Source organism: Petromyzon marinus, chromosome 82 (assembly GCF_048934315.1).
Source record: "Petromyzon marinus isolate PM22_M1 ecotype Great Lakes invasive population chromosome 82, UKy_Petmar_22M1.pri1.0, whole genome shotgun sequence".
Taxonomy (NCBI): Eukaryota; Metazoa; Chordata; class Hyperoartia; order Petromyzontiformes; family Petromyzontidae; genus Petromyzon; species Petromyzon marinus.
The window spans coordinates 6254422-6279829 of record NC_133747.1 but is presented as its reverse complement, the minus strand read 5'-3'; the positions used below and the strand labels follow the sequence as shown (position 1 = coordinate 6279829).

The following is a 25408-nucleotide window of genomic DNA, read 5'->3' as shown; positions in this document are numbered from 1 at the left end:
GTGGGAGCCAGAGGACATCCCTGTCGCACCCCAAGGTGTGCAGGGAATGGCTCTGACTCCCGGCCACGTAGTTTTACCCGGGACCGCTCACCATCATGAAGGTCCTTAATGATCGTGAGCAAAGGGTCAGGTACTCCAAAAGCACGAAGAACAACCCAGAGCCCAGGCCTACTGATAGTATCATAGGCCTTGACCAAGTCAATAAAGCAGAGATGTAGGTCTTGCTGGAATTCCCTACACCTCTGCTGTAGCAGACGGACAGAAAATATGGCATCTGTGCAGGACTGCCATTTCCTGAAACCGCATTGGGGCTCCGCAAGCCTCTCCTCAGCGTGCCTGGCAAGGCGATGCTGAATAATCCTTGCCAGAACATTTCCCGGCACACTGAGGAGTGAGATGCTCCTGTACTTGTTACAGTCTGTGCGGTCCCCCTTCTTAAAAAGGGGGACCACCAAGGCATCCTTCCAATCCTGCGGAACCCGTCCAGTGGTCCAGACTGTTGTTATGATGTCATATAGGGCAGTCTGTGCACAAACGCCACCCTCCCTCAGCATTTCGCTTGGGAGATCATCTCTGCCCGCTGCCTTTCCTGGTCTCAGACTCCGGATCGCCGTCAGTACTTCCTCAACAGATGCTACTTCAGCCAGCCACTCACAGGGGGTGACTTCTTCCAATATTTGAGGCACCGCAGCTTCAGCAGGGTCATCCTCACTTTGTGCCACGATGTTTTCCTGGCTGAGGGATTTTCTCTCCCCCAGGACCTCACAGAAATGCTCAGCAAATCTGCAAACCTGTTCCTGGGGGTCGGAGATTGGATCACCGTTTTTTCCCCTAATGATGGCAATAGGTGTGGCGCTGCAGGTTACTTTTTTGATGGAGTTAAATAGAGATTTGTGATCGCGGGCCACTGAGGCAGACTCCATCTCCTCAGCAACCCGCGACCACCACCCATCCTTGCAGCGCCTCACGGCACTCCGAACCTCCGAGCGAAGGCTGCGGTAAGCCTCCTCATTCTCTGACGTGGGATTCTGTAGCCGATGACAGTGGGCCTGTCGCTTTTTCTCAACCATCCTGAACACCTCCTGTCAGCCAGGGTCTCTGGGGAGGTCTGGACTGCGTACCCAAAGCAGCCATTGCAGCTGCATGAGTCACAGTCCTAAACCTCGCCCATTTACCCTCGACATCAGGAGTCGGGGACGATGCCAATCCCAGCCGCAAGCGATGATGAAATTCTCGCTTGCAACTTTCATCAGATAACTGAGACCAGGCCACTTTAGGTTGGAATGGGGTCCTGGGTGTACACCCACCACTGGAGTGGAAGAATGGCAGGCGCATCTTACAGATGACTAGTCGATGGTCAGAGGGCAGATCAGCTCCACGGTAGGTCCTGGTGTCTAGGCGGTACCGGTCCAGCTCCCGACAGAGGAGTGGCAGCCTCTCCTCCGCAGTGAGTGTTCGAACATTCCACGTGGCCATCCGTAGTGGCTTTTTGTTGTTTCTGGAGGAGCCCCGAGGGTAGAGATTCAATCTCCTGGCTCCGCCAATTGGGGTTTGGCCAGGAGACGTCATAAATGCCTGTCCTTCCGGGGCCTCCAGCACAAGCTTATTAGTTACATATTTCAGTTTAACTCGTGGTTTAGTGGTAATTAATTGAAAGGTGGAGGGGTTACCAGCCCCTCGCACCCGTCCAGAGCCCCCGTTTAGCCACTGTGGTGGACACAGACGCCATGAGGGGAGGAGCCAATCGGAATTGGCCCTCCCCCCACAGCACTGTCCACGACAGAGTTGCCCGTCCGGCACCGCGAGGAGGTAGGGGGTTGTTTTGCCACACATCCTCACCAACACCACCATCCTCACCACCACCACCACCACCATCCTCACCACTACCACCACCATCCTCACCACTACCACCACCCCCACCACCACCACCACCCCCACCATCACCCTCGCTACCACCACCATCCTCACCAGCACCACCATCCTCACCACCACCACCATCCTCACCACTACCACCACCACCCCCCACCATCACCCTCGCCACCACCACCATCCTCACCACCACCACCACCATCCTCACCACCACCATCCTCACCACCTCTCCTGCGACAGTTCTCCAGGCGACAGAGAGGAGTTCGCTCCACGTGGCCAGGCCCAGGAACCATCGGACGAGGCTGGCCTGGAACCTACACACAGTCACACACACACAGTCACACACAGTCACACACACACAGACACACATAGTCACACACAAAGAGACACACACAGAGACACACACAGTCACACAAAAAACAAAGACACACACACAGTCACACACACAGAGACACACACAGTCACACACACACAGTCACACACACACACACAGTCACACACACACACACAGTCACACACACACACAGTCACACACACACACAGTCACACACACACACACAGTCACACACACACAGTCACACACACAGTCACACACACACAGTCACACACATACACACAGTCACACACACACAATCACACACACACAGATAGTACAGACACAGATAGCACACACTATACACTACACTACAATACACTACATACTACTACACTACACACTACTAAACTACACTACTACACTACACTATACACTACTACACACTACTAAACTACACTACTACACTACACTATACACTACTACACTACACACTACACTATACCCGACTACACTATACACTACTACACTATACACTACACACTACTACACTATACACTACTACACTATACACTACACACTATTAAACTACACTATACACTACAAAACTACACTATACACTACTACACTATTACACTATACACGACTACATTATACACTACACTACACACTACACAATACACGACTACACTACACTATACACTACTACACTACACTATACACGACTACACTACACTATACACTACTACACTATACACTACTACACTATACACTACTACACTATACACTACTACACTACACACTACTACACTACTACACTATACACTACTACACTATACACTACACTATACACTACACTATACACTACTACACTATACACTACTACACTATACACTACACTATACACTACACTATACACTACTACACTATACACTACACTACTACACTATACACTACTACACTATACACTACTACACTATACACTACACTATACACTACATTATACACTACACTATACACTACACTATACACTACACTATACACTACATTATACACTACACTATACACTACACTATACACTACACTATACACTACACACTACACTATACACTACACTATACACTACACTGACCTTGATGCGTGCCCCTTGCAAGGGAAGTCTTTGCGATTCCAACGGAACAGAGTCCAGGAGTTTTCCTTTCAGCACTGAGACACAGAGAGAGAGACAGAGACACAGAGAGACACAGAGACAGAGACACAGAGAGACACAGACACACAGAGACATAGAGAGACACAGAGACGCAGAGAGACACAGAGACAGAGAAACATTGGGAGAGAGACACAGAGACACAGAGAGAGAGACAGTGGGAGAGAGACACAGAGACACAGACAGAGAGACAGAGACACACACACAGAGACACAGAAACAGAGATACAGAGAGACACAGAAACACAGAGACACAGAGAGACACAGAGACAGAGAGACACAGACACAGATAGACAGAGAGACACAGACAGAGAGACAGAGACAGAGACACACACAGAGAGACACAGAGAGACAGAGACAGAGGCACAGAGAGACACAGAAATACAGAGAGACATTGGGAGAGAGACACAGAGACACAGAGACAGAGAGACAGAGAGACACAGACACAGAGAGACAGTGGGAGAGAGACACAGAGACACATTCGGAGAGAGACACAGAGACACAGAGAGACAGAGAGACACAGAGACAGACACACAGAGACACAAAGAGACAGAGACAGTGGGAGAGAGACACAGAGACAGAGAGACACAGAGACACAGAGAGACAGAGAGACATTGGGAGAGAGACACAGAGACAGAGACACGCTGACACAGAGAGACATTGGGAGAAACACAAAGACAAAGACACAGAGAGACATTCGGAGACACAGAGACACACAGACACAGAGACTGAGAAACAGAGAGACACAGAGAGACACAGAGAAACAGAGAGACAGTGGGAGAGAGACACAAACACAGACACACAGACACAGAGACACGCAGACACAGAGAGACAGTGGGAGACAGACACAGAGACACAGACACAGAGACACAGAGACACGCAGACACAGAGAGACAGTGGGAGACAGACACAGAGACAGAGAGACAGTGTGAGAGAGACACAGACACAGAGACACGCAGACACAGAGAGACAGTGGGAGAGAGACACAGAGACATTGGCGGAGAGACATTGGGAAAGACACAGAGAGACACAGAGACAGAGAGACACAGAGACATGATGTATGTGTGTGTCTGTGTGTGTCTGTGTGTGTCTGTGTGTGTGTGTGTCTGTGTGTGTGTGTCTGTGTGTGTGTGTCTGTGTGTGTGTGTATGTTGTGGGGAGCGATAGTGTAGCGGTTAGCGCTACGCTGCGTTATGAACCTGGCCACCCGGGTTCGATTCCCGCTCACGGCCAACACCAGTGACGATTATCTGAACCGGTCCTGGGCTTACCCTAGGTCGACTCAGCCTCAAATGAGTACCTGGTGCGGTGTGCAAACATCGCCACTGGGGAGACAAAGGCGGTCGGGCGTGGTGCTGGCTACCCACCCCCTCGTGTACCGTTCCGGCCTTCATAGGTGCTTGCTAACAGCACTTGCCCCTACAGTCTGTTAAGGCTATATGGGGGATCTTTATCTTTGTTTTTGTGTCTGTGTGTGTGTGTACTGTGTATGTGTGTGTGTCTGTGTGTATATGTCTGTGTGTGTGTGTTTGTGTGTCTGTCTGTGTGTCTGTGTGTGTATGTGTCTGTGTGTGTGTCTGTGTGTATGTGTGTGTGTGACTGTATGTGTGTCTATGTGTGTGTGTACTGTGTGTGTGTCCATGTGTGTCTGTGTGTGTCTGTGTGTGTGTGTCTGTGTGTGTGTCTGTGTGTGTCTGTGTGTGTCTGTGTGTGTGTGTCTGTGTGTGTCTGTGTGTGTGTGTCTGTGTGTGAGTGTCTGTGTGTGTCTGTGTGTGTCTGTGTGTGTCTGTGTGTGTCTGTGTGTCTGTGTGTGTGTGTCTGTGTGTGTGTCTGTGTGTGTCTCACACTCTGTCGTTTTCTTTCCGAACCCCTTTGTTTTTTGTCGATTCACGCATTTTCTGTGTCTGTGGAAGGCACACAGACAGACACACACACAGTCACACACACACAGACAGTCACACACAGACACACACAGACACACACACACACACAGACAGTCACACACAGACACACACACAGACAGTCACACACAGACACACACACACACACACAGACACACACACACAGACACACAGTCACACACACACACAGACACACACACACACAGACACACACACACAGTCACACACACACACAGTCACACACACACAGACACACACACACACAGACACACACACACATACAGACACACACATAGACAGACACACAGACACACACAGACACACACACAGACACGCACACACACAGACACACACACACACACAGACACACACAGTATATATAGACAGACTGTAGGGGCAAGTGCTGTTTGTTAGTAGCGAGTAGCAGCAACAGCACCTATGAAGGCTACCGGCACTGTGGCTACACACACAGAGGGGGTGGGTGGCCACCAGCACCACGCCCGGCCGTCTTTGTCTCTCCCCCAGTGCTGGGGACGTTCACTACACCACCACCACTACACTACCACCACCACTACACCACCACTACCCCCACCATCATCACTACCACCAACACCATCACCGCTAGACCAGGTGAGTGGGTGAGTGAGTGGGTGGGTGGGTGGGTGAGTGGGTGGGTGAGTGAGTGGGTGGGTGGGTGGATGAGTGAGTGAGTGAGTGATTGGGTGGAGTGAGTGGGTGGGTGGGTGAGTGGGTGGGTGGATGGGTGGGTGAGTGGGTGGATGGGTGAGTGGGTGGATGGGTGAGTGGGTGAGTGGTTAGGAGGGTGATTGGGTGGGTGAGTGAGTGAGTGGGTGAGTGAGTGGGTGAGTGAGTGGGTGAGTGGGTGGGTGAGTGGGTGAGTGAGTGAGTGAGTGGGTGGGTGAGTGGGTGGGTGAGTGGGTGGGTGGGTGAGTGAGTGAGTGGGTGGGTGGATGAGTGGGTGGGTGGGTGAGTGGGTGAGTGGGTGGGTGAGTGAGTGGGTGGGTGAGTGGGTGGGTGGGTGAGTGGGTGGGTGAGTGGGTGGGTAAGTGGCTGAGTCAATGGGTTGGTGGGTGAGTGGATGGGTTGGTGATTGAGTGTGTGTGTGCCAGTGTGTGTGTGTGCGTGCGTGCCAGTGTGTGTGTGTGTGCGTGCGTGCCAGTGTGTGTGTGTCAGTGTGTGTGTGTGCGTGCGTGCCAGTGTGTGTGTGTGTGCGTGCGTGCCAGTGTGTGTGTGTGCCAGTGTGTGTGTGTACCAGTGTGTGTGTGTGTGTCAGTGTACCAGTGTGTGTGTGTGTCAGTGTGTGTGTGTGCCAGTGTGTGTGTGTACCAGTGTGTGTGTGTGTACCAGTGTGTGTGTGTGTGTGTGCGCCACTGTGTGTGTGTATGCCAGTGTGTGTGTGTGTCTGTGTGAGTGTGTGTGTGTGAGTGTGTGTGTACCAGTGTGTGTGTGTATCAGTGTGTGTGTGTATATGAATGTGTGTGTGTCTGTGTGTGTGTGTCTGTGTCTGTGTGTGTGAGTGTGTACCAGTGAGTGTGTCTGTGTGCCACTGTGTGTGTGTGTGCCAGTGTGTGTACTGTGTATACTGTGTGTGTGTGTGTACCAGTGTGTGTGTGTGTGTGTACCAGTGTGTGTGTGTGTGTGTACGTGTGTGTGAGTGTGTACCAGTGAGTGTGTCTGTGTGCCAGTGTGTGTGTACCACTGTGTGTGTGTGTGTGAGACAGTGTGTGTGTACGTGTGTGTGTACCACTGTGTGTGTCTGTGTGTGTCTGTGTGTGTGAGTGTGTGTGTCTGTGTGTGTGTGTATATGAGTGTGTGAGTGTGTGTGACAGTGTGTGTGTGTGTCTATGTGTGTGTACCAGTGTGTGTGTGTGTGTCTGTGTGTGTGTGTGCCACTGTGTGTGTGAGTGTGTACCACTGTGTTTGTGTGTCTGTGTGTGTGTATATGAGTGTGTGACAGTGTGTCTGTGTGTGTGTCTATGTGTGTGTCTGTGTGTGTCTGTGTGTGTGTCTGTGTACCACTGTGTGTGACAGTGTGTGTGTATGTGTGTGTGTACCAGTGTGTGTGTGTGTCTGTGTGTGTGTGTGTGCCACTGTGTGTGTGAGTGTGTACCACTGTGTGTGTGTGTCTGTGTGTGTGTATATGAGTGTGTGACAGTGTGTCTGTGTGTGTGTCTGTGTGTGTGTCTGTGTGTGTGTCTATGTGTGTGTCTATGTGTGTGTCTGTGTGTGTCTGTGTGTGTGTCTGTGTACCACTGTGTGTGTGTGTGTCTATGTGTGTGTGTACCAGTGAGTGTGTGTGTGTCTATGTGTGTATATGAGTGTGTGTGTGTATATGAGTGTGTGTGTGTGTACGTGTGTGTGTGCCAGTGTGTGTGTGTGTCTGTGTGTGCCACTGTGTGTGTGAGTGTGTACCACTGTGTGTGTGTGCCAGTGTGTGTGTACGAGTGTGTGTGTGTGTACGAGTGTGTGTGTGTGACAGTGTGTGTGTGTGAGTGTGTGTGTGTGTGTCTGTGTGACTGTGTGTGTGTGCCACTGTGTGTGACAGTGTGTCTATGTGTGTGTGTACCAGTGAGTGTGTGTGTGTGTCTATGTGTGTATATGAGTGTGTGTGTGTATATGAGTGTCTGTGTGTGTGTGTACTGTGTATGTGTGTGTGTGTCTGTGTGTATATGTCTGTGTGTGTGTGTGTTTGTGTGTGTGTCTGTGTGTCTGTGTGTGTATGTGTCTGTGTGTGTGTCTGTGTGTATGTGTGTGTGTGTGACTGTATGTGTGTCTATGTGTGTGTGTACTGTGTGTGTGTCCATGTGTGTCTGTGTGTGTGTCTATGTGTGTGTATATGAGTGTGTGTGTGTGACTCACATGCAGCACTGCTTCCGCACGTTGTTGCCCCCGAACTTGGGCTTGTCCAGGCAGTGAGGGCAGCGGCCGCAGTCGTCGGCCACGAGGCACGGGGCACATTCACCGCAGCGGCCTGCACGCGACCGCTTGCACGCGGGGGCCGACGAGCCTGCCGGGGAGGGGGGGGGAGGATGGTCGCGCGTTCACGCCACGGTCAACGCCACGTCCGGGCGACGTTCGGGCGACGTTCGGGCGACGTTCGGGCGACGTTCGGGCGACGTTCGGGCGACGTTCGGGCGACGTTCGGGCTACTGTGTGTGTGTAAACAGTGTGCATTACGTTGTGTGTGTGTGCGTGAGTGTGCGTGTGTGAGTGTGTGCGTGAGTGTGTGAATGTGTGTGTGTGTGAGTGTGTGAGTGTGTGTTTGAGTGTGTGAGTGTGCGTGTGTGAGTGCGTGTGTGAGTGTGTGTGTGAGTGTGTGAGTGTGCATGTGTGTGTGTGCGTGAAGAGTGTGTGAGTGCGTGAGTGTGTGTGTGTGAGTGTGTGCGTATGTGTGAGTGTGTGTGTTTGAGTGTGCATGTGTGAGTGTGCGTGTGTGTGCGTGTGTGAGTGTGTGTTTGAGTGTGCGTGTGTGTGAGTGTTTGAGTGTGCATGTGTGTGTGTTTGAGTGTGCGTGTGTGAGTGTGTGTTTGAGTGTGCATGTGTGAGTGTGCGTGTGCGTTAGAGTGTGTTAGTGTGTGTGTTAGAGTGTGTACTGTGTGTGAGTGTGTGTACTACCTTTGTGTTTGTGGTGGGAGCGTGAGGCTGTGTGTTTATGTACTGTGTGTGTGTGTTAGTGTGTGTGTGTACTGTGTGTTAGTGTGTGTGTGTGTTAGTGTGTGTGTGTGTTAGTGTGTACTGTGTGTTAGTGTGCTGTGTGTGTTAGTGTGTGTGTGTGCTACCTTTGTGTTTGTGGTGGGAGCGTGAGGCTGTGTGTGTGTTAGTGTGTGTGTGTTAGTGTGTGTGTGTGTGTGCTACCTTTGTGTTTGTGGTGGGAGCGTGAGGCTGTGTGTGTTAGTGTGTGTATGTGTTAGTGTGTGTGTGTGTGTACTGTGTGTTAGTGTGTGTATGTACTGTGTGTGTGTGAGTGTGTGTGTGTGTGCTACCTTTGTGTTTGTGGTGGGAGCGTGAGACTGTGTGTGTGTTAGTGTGTGTGTATGTACTGTGTGTGTGTGTTAGTGTGTGTGTGTGTGTACTGTGTGTGAGTGTCTGAGTGTGTGTGTGTGCTACCTTTGTGTTTGTGGTGGGAGCGTGAGGCTGTGTGTGTTAGTGTTAGTGTGTGTGTGTTAGTGTGTGTTAGTGTGTGTATGTACTGTGTGTTAGTGTGTGAGTGTGTGTGTGTTAGTGTGTACTGTGTGTTAGTGTGTGAGTGTGTTAGTGTGTGTGTGTGTGCTACCTTTGTGTTTGTGGTGGGAGCGTGAGGCTGTGTGTGTACTGTGTGTTAGTGTGTGTGTGTGTACTGTGTGTGTCTGAGTGTGTGTGCTACCTTTGTGTTTGTGGTGGGAGCGTGAGGCTGTGTGTTAGTGTGTACTGTGTGTGAGTGTGTGTGTGTGTACTGTGTGTTAGTGTGTGTATGTACTGAGTGTGTCTGAGTGTGTGTGTGCTACCTTTGTGTTTGTGGTGGGAGCGTGAGGCTGTGTGTGTGTTAGTGTGTGTGTATGTACTGTGTGTGTGTGTTAGTGTGTGTTAGTGTGTGTGTGTGTACTGCGTGTGAGTGTCTGAGTGTGTGTGTGCTACCTTTGTGTTTGTGGTGGGAGAGTGAGGCTGTGTGTGTGTACTGTGTGTGAGTGTGTTAGTGTGTGTGTACTGTGTATGTACTGTGTGTGTGTGAGTGTGTGGTGTGTGTTAGTGTGTGTGTGTTAGTGTGTGTATGTACTGTGTGTGAGTGTGTTAGTGTGTGAGTGTGTTAGTGTGTGTGTGAGTGTCTGAGTGTGTGTGTGTGCTACCTTTGTGTTTGTGGTGGGAGCGCGAGGCTGTGTGTGTGTGTACTGTGTGTGTGTGTGTACTGTGTGTTAGTGTGTGTGTGTTAGTGTGTGTGTGTTAGTGTGTGTATGTACTGTGTGTGAGTGTGTTAGTGTGTGAGTGTGTTAGTGTGAGTGTGTGTGTGTCTGAGTGTGTGTGTGCTACCTTTGTGTTTGTGGTGGGAGCGCGAGGCTGTGTGTGTGTGTACTGTGTGTGTGTGTACTGTGTGTTAGTGTGTGTGTGTTAGTGTGTGTATGTACTGTGTGTGAGTGTGTTAGTGTGTGAGTGTGTTAGTGTGAGTGTGTGTGTGTCTGAGTGTGTGTGTGTGCTACCTTTGTGTTTGTGGTGGGAGCGTGAGGCTGTGTGTTAGTGTGTGTGTGTACTGTGTGTGTGTTAGTGTGTGTATGTACTGTGTGTGTGTGTGTGCTACCTTTGTGTTTGTGGTGGGAGCGCGAGGCTGTGTGTGTGTGTACTGTGTGTGTGTGTGTACTGTGTGTTAGTGTGTGTGTGTTAGTGTGTGTATGTACTGTGTGTGAGTGTGTTAGTGTGTGAGTGTGTTAGTGTGTGTGTGTGTGTGTCTGAGTGTGTGTGTGTGCTACCTTTGTGTTTGTGGTGGGAGCGTGAGGCTGTGTGTGTGTGTACTGTGTTAGTGTGTGTGTACTGTGTGTTAGTGAGTGTGTGTGAGTGTGTGTGTGTACTGTGTGTTAGTGTGTCTGTGTGTTAGTGTGTGTGCTACCTTTGTGTTTGTGGTGGGAGCGTGAGGCTGTGTGTTAGTGTGTACTGTGTGTGAGTGTGTGTGTGTGTGTACTGTGTGTGTCTGAGTGTGTGTGTGCTACCTTTGTGTTTGTGGTGGGAGCGTGAGGCTGTGTGTGTGTACTGTGTGTGAGTGTGTTAGTGTGTGTGTACTGTGTATGTACTGTGTGTGTGTGTGAGTGTGTGGTGTGTGTTAGTGTGTGTGTGTTAGTGTGTGTATGTACTGTGTGTGAGTGTGTTAGTGTGTGAGTGTGTTAGTGTGTGTGTGAGTGTCTGAGTGTGTGTGTGTGCTACCTTTGTGTTTGTGGTGGGAGCGCGAGGCTGTGTGTGTTAGTGTGTGTGTGTGTGTACTGTGTGTTAGTGTGTGTATGTACTGTGTGTACTGTGTGTGAGTGTCTGAGTGTGTGTGTGTGCTACCTTTGTGTTTGTGGTGGGAGCGTGAGGCTGTGTGTGTTAGTGTGTGTGTGTGTGTACTGTGTGTTAGTGTGTGTGTACTGTGTGTTAGTGAGTGTGTGTGAGTGTGTGTGTGTACTGTGTGTTAGTGTGTCTGTGTGTTAGTGTGTGTGCTACCTTTGTGTTTGTGGTGGGAGCGTGAGGCTGTGTGTGTTAGTGTGTGTATGTACTGTGTTAGTGTGTGTGTGTACTGTGTATTAGTGTGTACTGTGTGTGTGAGTGTCTGAGTGTGTGTGTGTGCTACCTTTGTGTTTGTGGTGGGAGCGTGAGGCTGTGTGTGTTAGTGTGTACTGTGTGTTAGTGTGTGTGTGTGTGTACTGTGTGTGTGTGTCTGAGTGTGTGTGTGTGCTACCTTTGTGTTTGTGGTGGGAGCGTGAGGCTGTGTGTGTTAGTGTGTGTTAGTGTGTACTGTGTGTCAGTGTGTGTATGTACTGTGTGTACTGTGTGTGTGTTAGTGTGTATGTACTGTGTGTGTGTGCTACCTTTGTGTTTGTGGTGGGAGCGCGAGGCTGTGTGCGATCCAGGTGGGAGGTAATCCGTGTCGCGGAGCTCCGAGCAGCTCCCCGCATCTCCTCCCTCACCGTCAGAGCCACCTCGCCCCGCACCACCACCACCACCACCTCGCCCTGCAACGCCGCCGCCACCACCACAGACAAAGGTCCCCCGTGTAGCCTCAAGACTGTCGGGGCAAGTGGCTGTGAGCAGCAGCAGCAGCAGCAGCAGCAGCGGCAGCACCGATACACAGACAAAGTTCCCCGTGTAGGCTGTAGCAGGCTGTAGCGGCAAGTGCTGTTAGCGAACAGCGCTTATTATTAAGGCGACCGGCACTGTGGTACACACACAGACACACACAGAGACACAGAGAGACACACAGAGACACACACACAGAGACACACACAGAGACACACAGACACACAAAGACAGACAGACACACACAGACAGACAGACAGACACACACAGAGACACAGACAGACACACACTGACAGACACACACACAGACAGACACACACAGACAGACACACACAGACACACACACAGACAGAGACACAGACAGACACACACACAGACAGACACACACACAGAGAGACAGACAGACACACACAGACAGACAGAGACACACACACAGACAGACAGACACACACAGACAGACAGACACACACAGACAGACACCCACCCACACACACCCAGACACACACACACAGACACGCACACACAGACACGCACACACTCAGATACACAGACACACTCAGATACACAGACACACACAGACACACGGACACACACAGACACACGGACACACACTCAGATACACAGACACACACTCAGATACACAGACACACAGACACACACAGACACACACAGACACACACTCAGATACACAGACACAAACAGACACACACAGACACACACTCAGATACACAGACACACACAGACACACACTCAGATACACAGACACACACAGACACGCACACACTAAGATACACAGACAGACACAGGTGAGCGTCATGGTGAGTGTAGTGGTGAGTGTCGTGGTGAGTACCGTGGTGAGCACCGTGGTGAGCGTCGTTGCCACGCCCGGAGTGCCGTGCCTTGATGATCTGCACCGGGTAGTCCGGTTCCTCAGAGTCGTCCACCGAAGAACGGTCTGGTGGGGAAATGACACTCACCAAATCACTCACCCACTCACTAACCCACTCACTCACCAAATCACTCACCCACTCACTCACCAACTCACTCACCCACTCACTCACCCACCCACTCACTCACTCACCCACTCACTCACTCACCCACTCACTCACTCAACCACCCAATCACTCACTCACTCACCCACCCACTCACTCAACCACTTAATCACTCACTCACCCGCCCACCCACCCACTCACTCACCCACTCACTTACTCACCCAATCACCCACTCACTCACTTACTCACCCAATCACCCACTCACTCACCCACCCACCCACCCACTCACTCACCCACCCACTCACTCACCCACTAACCAACTCACTCACCCACTCACTTACTCACTCGCCAACCCACCCACTCACCAACTCACTCACCCACTCACTTACTCACCCAATCACCCACTCACTCACCCACTCACTTACTCACCCAATCACCCACTCACTCGCCAACCCACCCACCCACCGACTCACTCACTCACCCACCCACCCACTCACCCAATCACCCACTCAATCACTCACCCACCCACTCACTCACCCACCCACCCACCCACTCACTCATCCACTAACCAACTCACTCACCCACTCACTTACTCACCCAATCACCCACTCACTCGCCAACCCACCCACTCACCAACTCACTCACCCACTCACTCACCCAATCACCCACTCACTCACCCACTCACTTACTCACCCAATCACCCACTCACTCACCCACTCACTTACTCACCCAATCACCCACTCACTCACCCACTCACTTACTCACCCAATCACCCACTCACCAACTCACTCACCCACCCACTCACTCACCCAATCACCCACTCACTCACCAACCCACCCACTCACTCACCCACTCACTCACCCAATCACCCACTCACTCACCCAATCACCCACTCACTCACCCAATCACCCACTCAATCACTCACTCACCAACTCACTCACCCACCCACTCACCCACTCACCCACTAACCCACCCACCCTACCCACCCTACCCACCACACCCACCCACACCCACCCACCACCACACCCCGCTCCCCACGCACCGTCCAAGTCGGCCAACACCGCGGCCCTCTCGTACGCGGGCAGCGCGCTCAGCGTGGGCAGCAGCGCGCTCAGCGTGGGCAGCAGCGCGCCCAGCGTGGGCAGCGCCACGCCGGCTCCCTCCACCGCGGCGCCACCGCTCCCGCCGGCGACCGGCGTGGCGGGAGAGCCGCCGGCGACGGTGCCGGCGACCGGCGTGACGACGGCGGCGGCGGCGGCGGCGGCGGCGGCGGCGGGCGCCAGGGTGGCACGCGGCATGCCGAGGGCGATGGAAGCTCGCCGGCAGACGTGCTTGATGCGCGGTCCGGGCACGGGGGCCGTGCAGGGAGACACGGACACCTGGGGCTGTGGTGAGACGCGGGGAGAGACAGAGGCAGACGGAGACAGACAGACAGAGACACCGTGAGAGAGACACACACACAGTCACACACACACAGACACACACACAGACACACACACGGACAACAACAACAACAACCGCCATTCGCCACTAAGTGGCGGTGACGTCACCACGACGCTTGTGCCAGGCTATGTGCACCCTGAGGCCACGTGAAGTGTCGAACGCCCGCAGGCAGGAGGTCACGGGGCAGACCCAGCAGGTGCCACGGGTCGACTGACTGAGATGACTGGCTGATGCACCACCTGTGCCCCCTACTGTGCCAACCTGCTGTGCTTTAGCCACCCGGCGCTCCGCTCGTTGTTGTGAGCGTCGCTCCTCCGCCCTCCGTTGTTGTTGGAGGGCGACTGCCTAAAACTGCTCAGTAGAGTCCTTCACGAGCCTCCTCCACAGAGGCCGATCTTGACACCGCTGGTACCGGTCATCGGCAAGTCCACTCAGCTCCACGTCCTCCTGTACCACGTCACTCCATCTCTTCTCTATCCCGTGCCGCGCCTGTCTAACCCCCTAGATCCGGCCGAACAAAAGCTGTTTCGGCATGCGGTGGCTGGGCATGCGGGCTACATGACCCAGCCAACGCAGCCTTGCCTGCCGGAGGAGCTCACCGATGGGACCCTGCCCAGATCTTTCAAAGATTTGTGAGCTCCTCACACAATCCAGCCTTGTTAAACCCAGGATGGATCGTAGGCAGGCCAGCCTAAATGTTTCTAACCGGCGAAGATGTTCCATTAGGGGGGTCCACGTTTCGCAAGCGTAGAGTAGGGAGGGAATGACCGTGGCCGAGAAGACCTGAAGCTTAGTGCGGAGCGACAGACCAGGTAGCTTCCACACAACGTTACGGAACCGATGAAAAGATATTGCCGCTCGACTGATTCGGAGTGAGACCTCTGCGGTTAAACTGGAGCCGGTCATAAGCACACTGCCCAGGTATGAGAAACTCTCCACTCTTTCCACAACTGCCCCATCCCCGATTGGGAGTTGTGGGGGTGGAGTGTCCGATGGTACAAAAAACCCAGGCAGGTGCTTAGTTTTGGTGGGGCTGATGGTAAGGCCCCACCTCTTAGTGGCACGCTCCAGTCTCAGCAGCAGCGTCTCCAACTCCTCCTCTGAATGAGCAGCTATTACCAAATCATCGGCATACATAACGTGGTTGAGCAATAGGGAGCCATCACTTGACCGCACCCGGGCATCGATCAGCCTCCCATTATATCTGTACCAAATGAAGATTCCCCCGGTACAGCTATTGAAGGCTTCATGAACAAACGTGGTCAAAATAGATGTTAAATAATGTGGGCGCCAGAGGACATCCCTGTCGCACCCAAAGGTGTACAGGGAATGGCTCTGACTTCCGGCCACGTAGTTTTACCTGGGCCCGCTCACCATCATGAACGTCCTTAATGATCGTTAGCAGAGGGTCAGGGACTCCAAAAGCACGAAGAACGACCCAGAGCCCAGGCCTACTTGATGGTATCATAGACCTTGACCAGGTCAATAAAGCAGAGATGTAGATCTTCTAGATTTGAAGCTTTCGTGACTGCAAGGATCCATACTCTTTGGTTCTATTCGGTAAAGTCACGTAGGTAAAAATAAAATAACAAAAAATCACGACGACGTTTCGGCCACAACACAAGTGGCCCTCATCAGGTGAAGGGACCGGACTGTCCAGAGGACAGCGTTGGAGTGAAGACAGCCAAGCCCAGGTCGCGTCCTTTAAGCTGTGTGGGAGGAAACAAAAACGCCTTGACAAAGGAATTAGCATAACAATGATGTACTGGAGCGGCACGGAGGCGGGGGGGGGGAGTTTACATAATGTTGGTGTGAAGGCAAATAAGCTGCTGTGAAAGTTTGGAATACCACTACTTGAATAAATATACTGTATCATTGAAAATTAGTTTAATGTTTTGGTTTGATTTATAACATCTTTCCAATGATTGCTTAATTTGAAACCATCCTCTCGGTTGAAATTATGTCTGTGTTTGTAAATCTGAATTGCCTCGTGGACAAATCTCTGATAAAAAACCCGTGGGTTTGCAGAGAACCTTGGTATCGGAGAAAACTATATCGTGATCACCCACAGCGTTGTAACAGTGATCAGCTACGGCAGAATAATTCGTTCTGCCGTGTTTCAAATCTGATTTGTGCTCGCGAATTTGGTCAGAGACATTTCGTTTCGTCTCCCCGATATAGCAGTCACCACAGGTCCAGCTCAGTTTGTAAACCCCGGGGTACTGTAAGTCAGGAATGACATCCTTCACGGATGGGATCAGATCACGAATTTTGTGTACTGTATTGAACCGGACCTTGATCTTGTGCTTGTTTAGAATTTTGGAAATCTTTTTAGTAACGCCTGCTATATATGGTAGTGTGATGGTTTTGATCAGAGTATCAAGTGGTTGTTTCTGTATGGAGGGAGAAACAGCTTGGCGGATGGTACGGTCAGAGTATCCGTTTCTCTTGAGGGCCAGGTGTACATGTTTTAATTCACTGGTCAGGTGGTGTTGGTCCGTAATGCAATGTGCCCTGTGGTATAACGTTTTGATGAGAGGTCCGGTTCAATACAGTACACAAAATCCGTGACCTGATTCCATCTGTGAAGGATGTCGTTCCTGACTTACAGTACCCCGGGGTTTACAAATTGAGCTGCACCTGTGGTGACTGCTATATCGGGGAGACGAAACGAAATGTCTTTGACCGAATTCGCGAGCACAAATCAGATTTGAAACACGGCAGAACGAATTATTCTGCCGTAGCTGATCACTGTTACAACGCTGTGGGTGATCACGATATAGTTTTCTCCGATACCAAGGTTCTCTGCAAACCCACGGGTTTTTATCAGAGATTTGTCCACGAGGCAATTCAGATTAACAAACACAGACACAATTTCAACCGATAGGATGGTTTTCAAATTAAGCAATCATTGGAAAGATGTTCTCAATCAAACCAAAACATTAAACTAATTTTCAATGATACAGTATATTTATTCAAGTAGTGGTATTCCAAACTTTCACAGCAGCTTATTTGCCTTCACACCAACATTATGTAAACTCCTCCCCGCCTCCGTGCCGCTCCAGTACATCATTGTTATGCTAATTCCTTTGTCAAGACGTTTTTTGTTTCCTCCCACACAGCTTAAAGGACGCGACCTGGGCTTGCTGTCTTCACTCCAACGCTGTCCTCTGGACAGTCCGGTCCCTTCACCTGATGAGGGCCACTTGTGTTGTGGCCGAAACGTCGTGCTTTTTTGTTATTTTATTTTTACCTACGTGACTTTACCGAATAGAACCAAAGAGGATGTAGGTCTTGTTGGAATTCCCTACACCTCTACTGTAGCAGACGGACAGAAAAAATGGCATCTGTGCAGGACCGCCCTTTCCTGAAACCGCATTAGGGCTCCGCAAGCCCCTCCTCAGCGTGCCTGGCAAGGCGATGTTGAATAATCCTTGCCAGCACATTTCCTGGCACACTGAGGAGTGAGATGCCCCTGTACTTGGTACAGTCTGTGCGGTCCCCCTTCTTAAAGAGGGGGACCAACAGAGCATCCTTCCAATCCTGTGGAACCCGTCCAGTTGTCCGGACTGTTGTTATGATGTCATATAGGGCAGTCTGTGCACAAACGGCACCCTCCCTCAGCATCTCTTGGGAGATCATCTCTGCCCGCTGCCTTTCCTGGTCTCAGACTCCGGATCGCCGTCAGTACTTCCTCAACAGATGGTACTTCAGCCAGCCACTCACAGCGGGTGACTTCTTCCAATATTTGAGGCCCAGCAGCATCAGCAGGGTCATCCTCACTTTGTGCCACGATGTTTTCCTGGCTGAGGGATTTTCCCTCCCCCAGGACCTCACAGAAATGCTCAGCAAATCTGCAAACCTGTTCCTGGGGGTCGGAGATTGGATCACCGTTTTTTCCCCTAATGATGGTAATAGGTGTGGCGCTGCAGGTTACTTTTTTGATGGAGTTAAATAGAGATTTGTGATCACGGGCCACTGAGGCAGACTCCATCTCCTCTGCAGCCCGCGACCACCACCCATCCTTGCAGTGCCTCACGGCTCTCTGAACCTCCGAGCGAAAGCTGCGGTAAGCCTCCTCATTCTCTGATGTGGGATTCTGTAGCTGATGACAGTGGGCCTGTCGCTTTTTCTCAACCATCCTGAACACCTCCTCTGTCAGCCAGGGTCTCTGGGGAGGTGTGGATCGCGTACCCAAAGCAGCCATTGCAGCTGCATGAGTCACAGTCCTAAACCTTGCCCATCTACCCTCAACATCAGGAGGAGTGGGGGATGATGCCAATCCCAGCCGCAAGCGATGATGAAATTCTCGCTTGCAACTTTCATCAGATAACTGAGACCATGGAATGGGGTTCTGGGTGTACACCCACCACCGGAGTGGAAGAATGGCAGGTGCATCTTACAGATAACTAGTCGATGGTCAGAGGGCAGATCAGCTCCACGGTAGGTCCTGGTGTCAAGGACATGGGCTCGCATCCACTGGTCCGTCACTATGTAGTCCAGCAGATGTTCTTGCTTGGACCCGGCATGCATCCATGATGTTGTGTGGATGCGCTGATGCCGGAAGAGCGTGTTGGTAATTACAAGCCCATGGGCTGCACAAAAATCTAGCAGCCTCCTACCATTGTTATTGAGCTGATCTGGCCCATGCCCTCCAATCACTCCAGACCAGGTGCCAGCATCATGACCAACTCGGGCATTGAAGTCACCCAACTTGATGACTCTATCCCGAGGTGCCACTTTAGCCAGCACCTGTGACAGGAGGTCATAGAAGGCATCTGACTCATCGACTTTGCCTGCATCCCTCCACGGATGTTCGTCTTCGGTGGGGGCATAAGTAACCACGACCACCACTCCTCGCCTCCGGTTGATGGGAAGGCGAGCCCAAAGTAGCCTGGAGCTTACAGCTTCCCACACCTCACCGCCACGCTCCCACGCCCCCTTCATTCTTTTGTTCAAAAGAAGAGCCACACCCTGTTGTTTGGCAGTCTGCTGCCCCGAGTAAAGGACTGTCCACCCCTTATGGTGGCAGGAGCCAGAACAGGTCCACCGGACCTCCTGAATGCCACAGAGATCCAGGCGGTACCGGTCCAGCTCCCGACAGAGGAGTGGCAGCCTCTCCTCCGCAGTGAGCGTTCGAACATTCCACGTGGCCACACGAAGTGGCTTTTCGTTGTTTCTGGAGGAGCCCTGAGGGTAGAGATTCAATCTTCTGGCTCCGCCAATTGGGGTTTGACCAGAAGACGTCATAGACACCTGTCCCCCCCGGGGTCTCCGGCACAAGCTTATTAGTTCCATATTTCAGTTTAACTCGTGGGTTAGTGGTAATTAATGGAAAGGTGGAGGGGTTACCAGCCCCTCGCACCCGTCCAGAGCCCCCGTTTAGCCACTGTGGTGGACACAGACGCCATGAGGGGAGGAGCCAATCGGAATTGGCCCTCCCCCCACAGCATTGTCCACGACAGAGTTGCCCGTCCAGCACCGCGACACAGACACACACAGACACACACAGACACACACAGACACTCACAGACACACACACACAGACACACACACAGAGGAGACCCTCACCTGGAACCTGCTGTCTCTCTTTCCTCCCTCCCTTGAGAAGAGTGCATCCAGTTTCCTCTTCATCCCAACTCTCTCCCCCGTCGCTGCCGTGCTCGCTGCCATGCTCGCTGCCATGCTCGCTGAAGTACTCGCTGAAGTACTCGCTGAAGTACTCGCTGAAGTACTCGCTGAAGTACTCGCTGAAGTACTCTCCGAGCTCGCTGAAGTACTCGCTGAAGTACTCGCTGAAGTACTCGCTGAAGTACTCGCTGCCGCTGCCGGCAACAAAGCCGCCACCGGCACCACTGCCAGCTGGGCCGTGGCGGCAATGGCGGCGGTGGTGGCGGCGGTGGTGGCGGCGGTGGCGGCGGCGCCGGCGTTGTTGCCGGAGTGATCGCACCGCGTGCGGGAGGAGCGCGTCGACACCGGGGCACCACGGGCAGGCCGGACTGCCGGGCCGGTGGTGGCGGCGGTGGCGGCGGTGGTGGCGGCGGTGGTGGCGGTGAGGTGATGGGCAGCTGACGAGGGAAGCGAGGAGTCGGGCTTGAGATGGCGGACGGACTGCGGGGAGAGAGGGAGCAAAGAGAGGTGAGAGGGAGGGGCCTGCTGCAGTGGCACGTGAAGCCTTCCTCAACACACAGACACACACACGGACACACACACACAAAGACAAAGATCCCCCGTATAGCCTTAACAGACTGTAGGGGCAAGTGCTGTTAGCGAGCACCTATGAAGGCCGGTAACGGTACACGAGGGGGTGGGTGGCCAGCACCACGCCCGACCGCCTTTGTCTCCCTAGTGACGATGTTTACACACCGCACAAGGTACTCATTTGAGGCTGAGTCGACCTAGGGGAGGCCCGGGACCGGTTCAGATAATCGTCACTGGTGTTGGCCGTGAGCGGGAATCGAACCCGGGTCGCCAGGTTCATAGTGCAGCGCGCTAACCGCTACACACACACACACACACAGAGACACACACACAGGCACACAGACACACACACAGAGACACACACACAGACACACAGACACACACACAGAGACACACACACAGACACACAGACACACACACAGACACACAGACACACACACAGACACACACACAGACACACAGAGACACACACAACAACAACAACCGGCATTCGCCACTAAGTGGCGGTGACGTCACCACGACGCTTGTGCCAGGCTATGTGCACCTTGACGCCACGTGAAGTGTCGACTGCCCGCTGGCAGATCACGGGGCAGACCCAGGTGCCACGGGTCGATTGACTGAGATGACTGGCTGATGCACCACCTGTGCCCCCTACTGTGCCAACCTGCTGTGCTTCAGCCACCCGGCGCTCCGCTCGTTGTTGTGAGCGTCGCTCCTCCGCCCTCCGTTGTTTTTGGAGGGTGACTGCCTCCAACTGCCCAGTAGCATCCTTCACGAGCCTCCTCCACAGAGGCCGATCTTGACACCGCTGGTACCGGTCATCGGCAAGTACAATCAGCTCCACGTCCTCCTGTACCACGTCACTCCATCTCTTCTCTAGCCCGTGCCGCGCCCGTTTAGCCCCCTCGATCCGGCCGAACAAAAGCTGTTTCGGCATGCGGTGGGCTGGGCATGCGGGCTACATGACCCAGCCAACGCAGCCTTGCCTGCCGGAGTAGCTCACTAATGGGACCGTGCCCAGATCTTTCAAGGATTTGTGAGCTCCTCACACAATCCAGCCTGGTTAAACCCAGGATGGATCGTAGGCAGGCCAGCCTAAATGTTTCTAACCGGCGAAGATGTTCCATTAGGGGGGTCCACGTTTCGCAAGCGTAGAGAAGGGAGGGAATGACCGTGGCCGAGAAGACCTGAAGCCTAGTGCGGAGCGACAGACCAGGTAGCTTCCACACAGCGTTACGCAACCGATGAAAAGATATTGCCGCTCGACTGATTCGGAGTGAGACCTCTGCTGTTAAACTGGAGCCGGTCATAAACACACTGCCCAGGTATGGGAAACTCTCCATTCTCTCCACAACTGCCCCATCACCGATTGGGATTTGTGGGGGTGGAGTGTCTGATGGTAAAAAAATACCCAGGCAGGTGCTTAGTTTTGGTGGGGCTGATGGTAAGGCCCCATCTCTTAGTGGCACGCTCCAGTCTAAGCAGCAGCGTCTCCAACTCCTCCTCTGAATGAGCAGCTATTACCAAATCATCGGCATACATAACGTGGTTGAGCAATAGGGAGCCATCCCTTGACCGCACCTGGGCATCGATCAGCCTCCCATTATATCTGTATCATATGGAGATTCCCCCAGTACAACTATTGAAGGCTTCACGAACTACGTGGTCAAAAAAGATGTTAAATCATGTGGGAGCCAGAGGACATCCCTGTCGCACCCCAAGGTGTACAGGGAATGGCTCGGACTCCCGGCCACGTAATTTTACCCGGGCCCGCTCACCATCATGAAGGTCCTTAATGATCGTGAGCAGAGGGTCAGGGACTCCAAAAGCACAAAGAACAACCCAGAGCCCAGGCCTACTGATGGTATCATAGGCCTTGACCAGGTCAATAAAGCAGAGATGTAGGTCTTGCTGGAATTCCCTACACCTCTGCTGTAGCAGACGGACACAAAATATGGCATCTGTGCAGGACCGCCCTTTCCTGAAACCGCATTGGGGCTCCGTAAGCCTCTCCTCAGCGTGCCTGGCGAGGCGATGTTGAATAATCCTTGCCAGGACCTTTCCCGGCACACTGAGGAGTGAGATGCCCCTGTAGTTGTTACAGTCTGTGCGGTCCCCCTTCAAAAAAGAGGGGGACCATGAGGGCATCCTTCCAATCCTGCGGAACCCGTCCAGTGGTCCAGACTGCTATGATGTCATATAGGGCAGTCTGTGCACAAACGCCACCCTCCCTCAGCATTTCGCTTGGGAGATCATCTCTGCCCGCTGCCTGACACACACACAGACACACACAGCCAGACACACACACAGACCTGCTTGTCACTCTTGATCTGCTGCAGCTGCACATGCGCCTTCCGCAGCAGGCGAGCCACCACCACCGATGACGACCTCCCTCCACCTCCTCCCTCCACCTCCTCATCCTCCTCTGCCTGTCCCTCTCCTCCCGCCCGTCCCTCCGACCCGGGACCGCCGGGGGTCCCCAGGGCTCCGTCGGGCATCGCTTTTTCCTGGGCGGCTGACGAGGAGGGTGACGTGGCGGCGGTGGCGGCGGTGGTGGCGGTGGTGGCAGTGGTGGCGGTGGTGGCAGTGATGGGGTCCTGAGGTGAGACAGAGAAGCAGGGAGAGTATGTGTGTGTCAGTGTGTGTGTGTGTGTCAGTGTGTGTGTGTGCCAGTGTGTCAGTGTGTGTGTGTCAGTGTGTGTGTGTGTGACACACACACTGACACACACTGACACAACACACTGAGTGAGTGAGTGTCGGAGTGAGTGTCTGAGTGAGTGAGTGTCTGAGTGAGTGAGTGTCTGAGTGAGTGTGTGTCTGAGTGAATGAGTGTCTGAGTGAGTGTCTGAGTGAGAGAGTGTCTGAGAGTGTCTGAGTGAGTGAGTGTCTGAGTGATAATAGCCTAACGATAAAAACCAACAACATCATCACAAGTTCGACCTCCCTAATCGAACCAACTAAACGCCCTTCCCTGAAACCTTCTGCTGCAAGACCCCTAGATTCTATGGTCTCCCCAAGATTCATAAAGAAGGTACCCCACTACGACCCATCATATCCACGATCAACTCCTCTACGTATAAGCTAGCACGTTTTCTGTCAGATACCTTGCTGCCTTTCACTGGCAAGACCGCCTCAGCAGTACTTAACTCAGCCCAATTGGTCTCTATGGTCAAAGATGTTGTACTGTCCGCTGACGATATCCTTGTCAGCTTCGATGTGGTCTCTCTGTTCACCAAGGTCCCAGTACCTGATACCATTGAAATAATTTAAAATTTGGTACAACATGGACTAGACCCCGATACACCTGCGCTGGTTAGGCACTGCCTCACCAATATCTACTTTACTTGGAATGGCACCTTCTACAAACAAAATGAGGGTACCCCCATGGGTTCTCCCTTGTCACCAGTGATAGGCAATGTTTTCATGGAGAAATTTGAATCAGATGCCATCCAGACTTCCACCCTCAGACCTTCCCTGTGGAAGAGATATGTGGACGACACTTTCGTCACTTGGCCACATGGCCTCCCAGCTTTAAACCTTTTCCTACACCACATCAATTCCAGACATCCCGCCATCAAATTCACCATGGAAGTGGAGAAAGATGGCAAGCTGCCATTCATGGATGTTTTGTTTGAGAGGACTCATTGGGACATTCTGTCTATAGGAAACCCACCCACACAGATTCCTACTTGAAACCTGATTCCCACCACCACCCAACTCAAAAAAATTCTCTCATCAAAATGTTATACCACAGGGCTCATTGCATTTCGGACCAACACCACCTGACCAGTGAATTAAAACATGTACATCTGGCCCTCAAGAGAAACGGATACTCTGACCGTACCATCCGCCAAGCTGTTTCTCCCTCCATACAGAAACAACCACTTGATACTCTGATCAAAACCATCACACTACCATATATAGCAGACGTTACTAAAAAGATCTCCAAAATTCTGAACAAACACAAGATCCTGGTCCGGTTCAATACAGTACACAAAATTCGTGACCTGATCCCATCCGTGAAGGATGTCATTCCTGACTTACAGTACCCCGGGGTTTACAAATTGAGCTGCACCTGTGGTGACTGCTATATCGGGGAGACGAAACGACATGTCTCTGACCAAATTCGCGAGCACAAATCAGATTTGAAACACGGCAGAACGAATTCTTCTGCCGTAGCTGACCACTGTTACAACGCTGTGGGTGATCACGATATAATTTTCTCCGATACCGAGGTCCTTTGTAAACCCACAGGTTTTCATCAGAGATTTATCCACGAGGCAATTCAGATTTACAAACACAGACACAATTTCAACCGAGAAGATGGTTTCAAATTAAGCAACCATTGGAAAGATGTTCTAAATCATACCAAACATTTAAACTAATTTTCAATAGTATTTATCCAAATAGTGACATACCAAACTTTCATAGAAGCTTATTTCACTTCACACCTACATTTGTAAACTCCCCCCCTCCGTGCCGGTCCTCTTGTGCTTTTCGGTCATTTAATGCTAATTCCTTTGTCAAAGCGTTTTGTTTCCTCCCACACAGCTTAAAAGGACGCGACCTGGGCTGGACTGTCTTCTTCACTCCAACGCTGTCCTCGTGACAGTCTGATCCCTTCACCTGATGAAGGCCACTTGTGTTGAGGCCGAAACGTCGTGATTTTTGTTGTTTTATTTTTTTACCTACGTGACTTTACCGAATAGAACCAAAGAGTATGGATC

General features: G+C 52.1%; 1 protein-coding gene across 1 annotated transcript in view; it reads right to left on the bottom strand.

The window, feature by feature from the left end:
* The window catches only part of LOC116958740 (uncharacterized), a 160949-nt gene that overhangs the window by 90788 nt on the left and 44753 nt on the right, over window positions 1–25408 (bottom strand). Inside the window, exons 6-14 of the mRNA XM_076057484.1 lie at window positions 22994–23278; window positions 20052–20591; window positions 14080–14422; window positions 12896–13000; window positions 11838–11981; window positions 8170–8317; window positions 5234–5292; window positions 3315–3388; window positions 2093–2183 (exon numbers count right to left, since the gene is read on the bottom strand). Of these exons, the coding sequence (XP_075913599.1) occupies window positions 2093–2183; window positions 3315–3388; window positions 5234–5292; window positions 8170–8317; window positions 11838–11981; window positions 12896–13000; window positions 14080–14422; window positions 20052–20591; window positions 22994–23278 (1789 nt within the window). The remainder of the gene's footprint in view (window positions 1–2092; window positions 2184–3314; window positions 3389–5233; window positions 5293–8169; window positions 8318–11837; window positions 11982–12895; window positions 13001–14079; window positions 14423–20051; window positions 20592–22993; window positions 23279–25408) is intronic.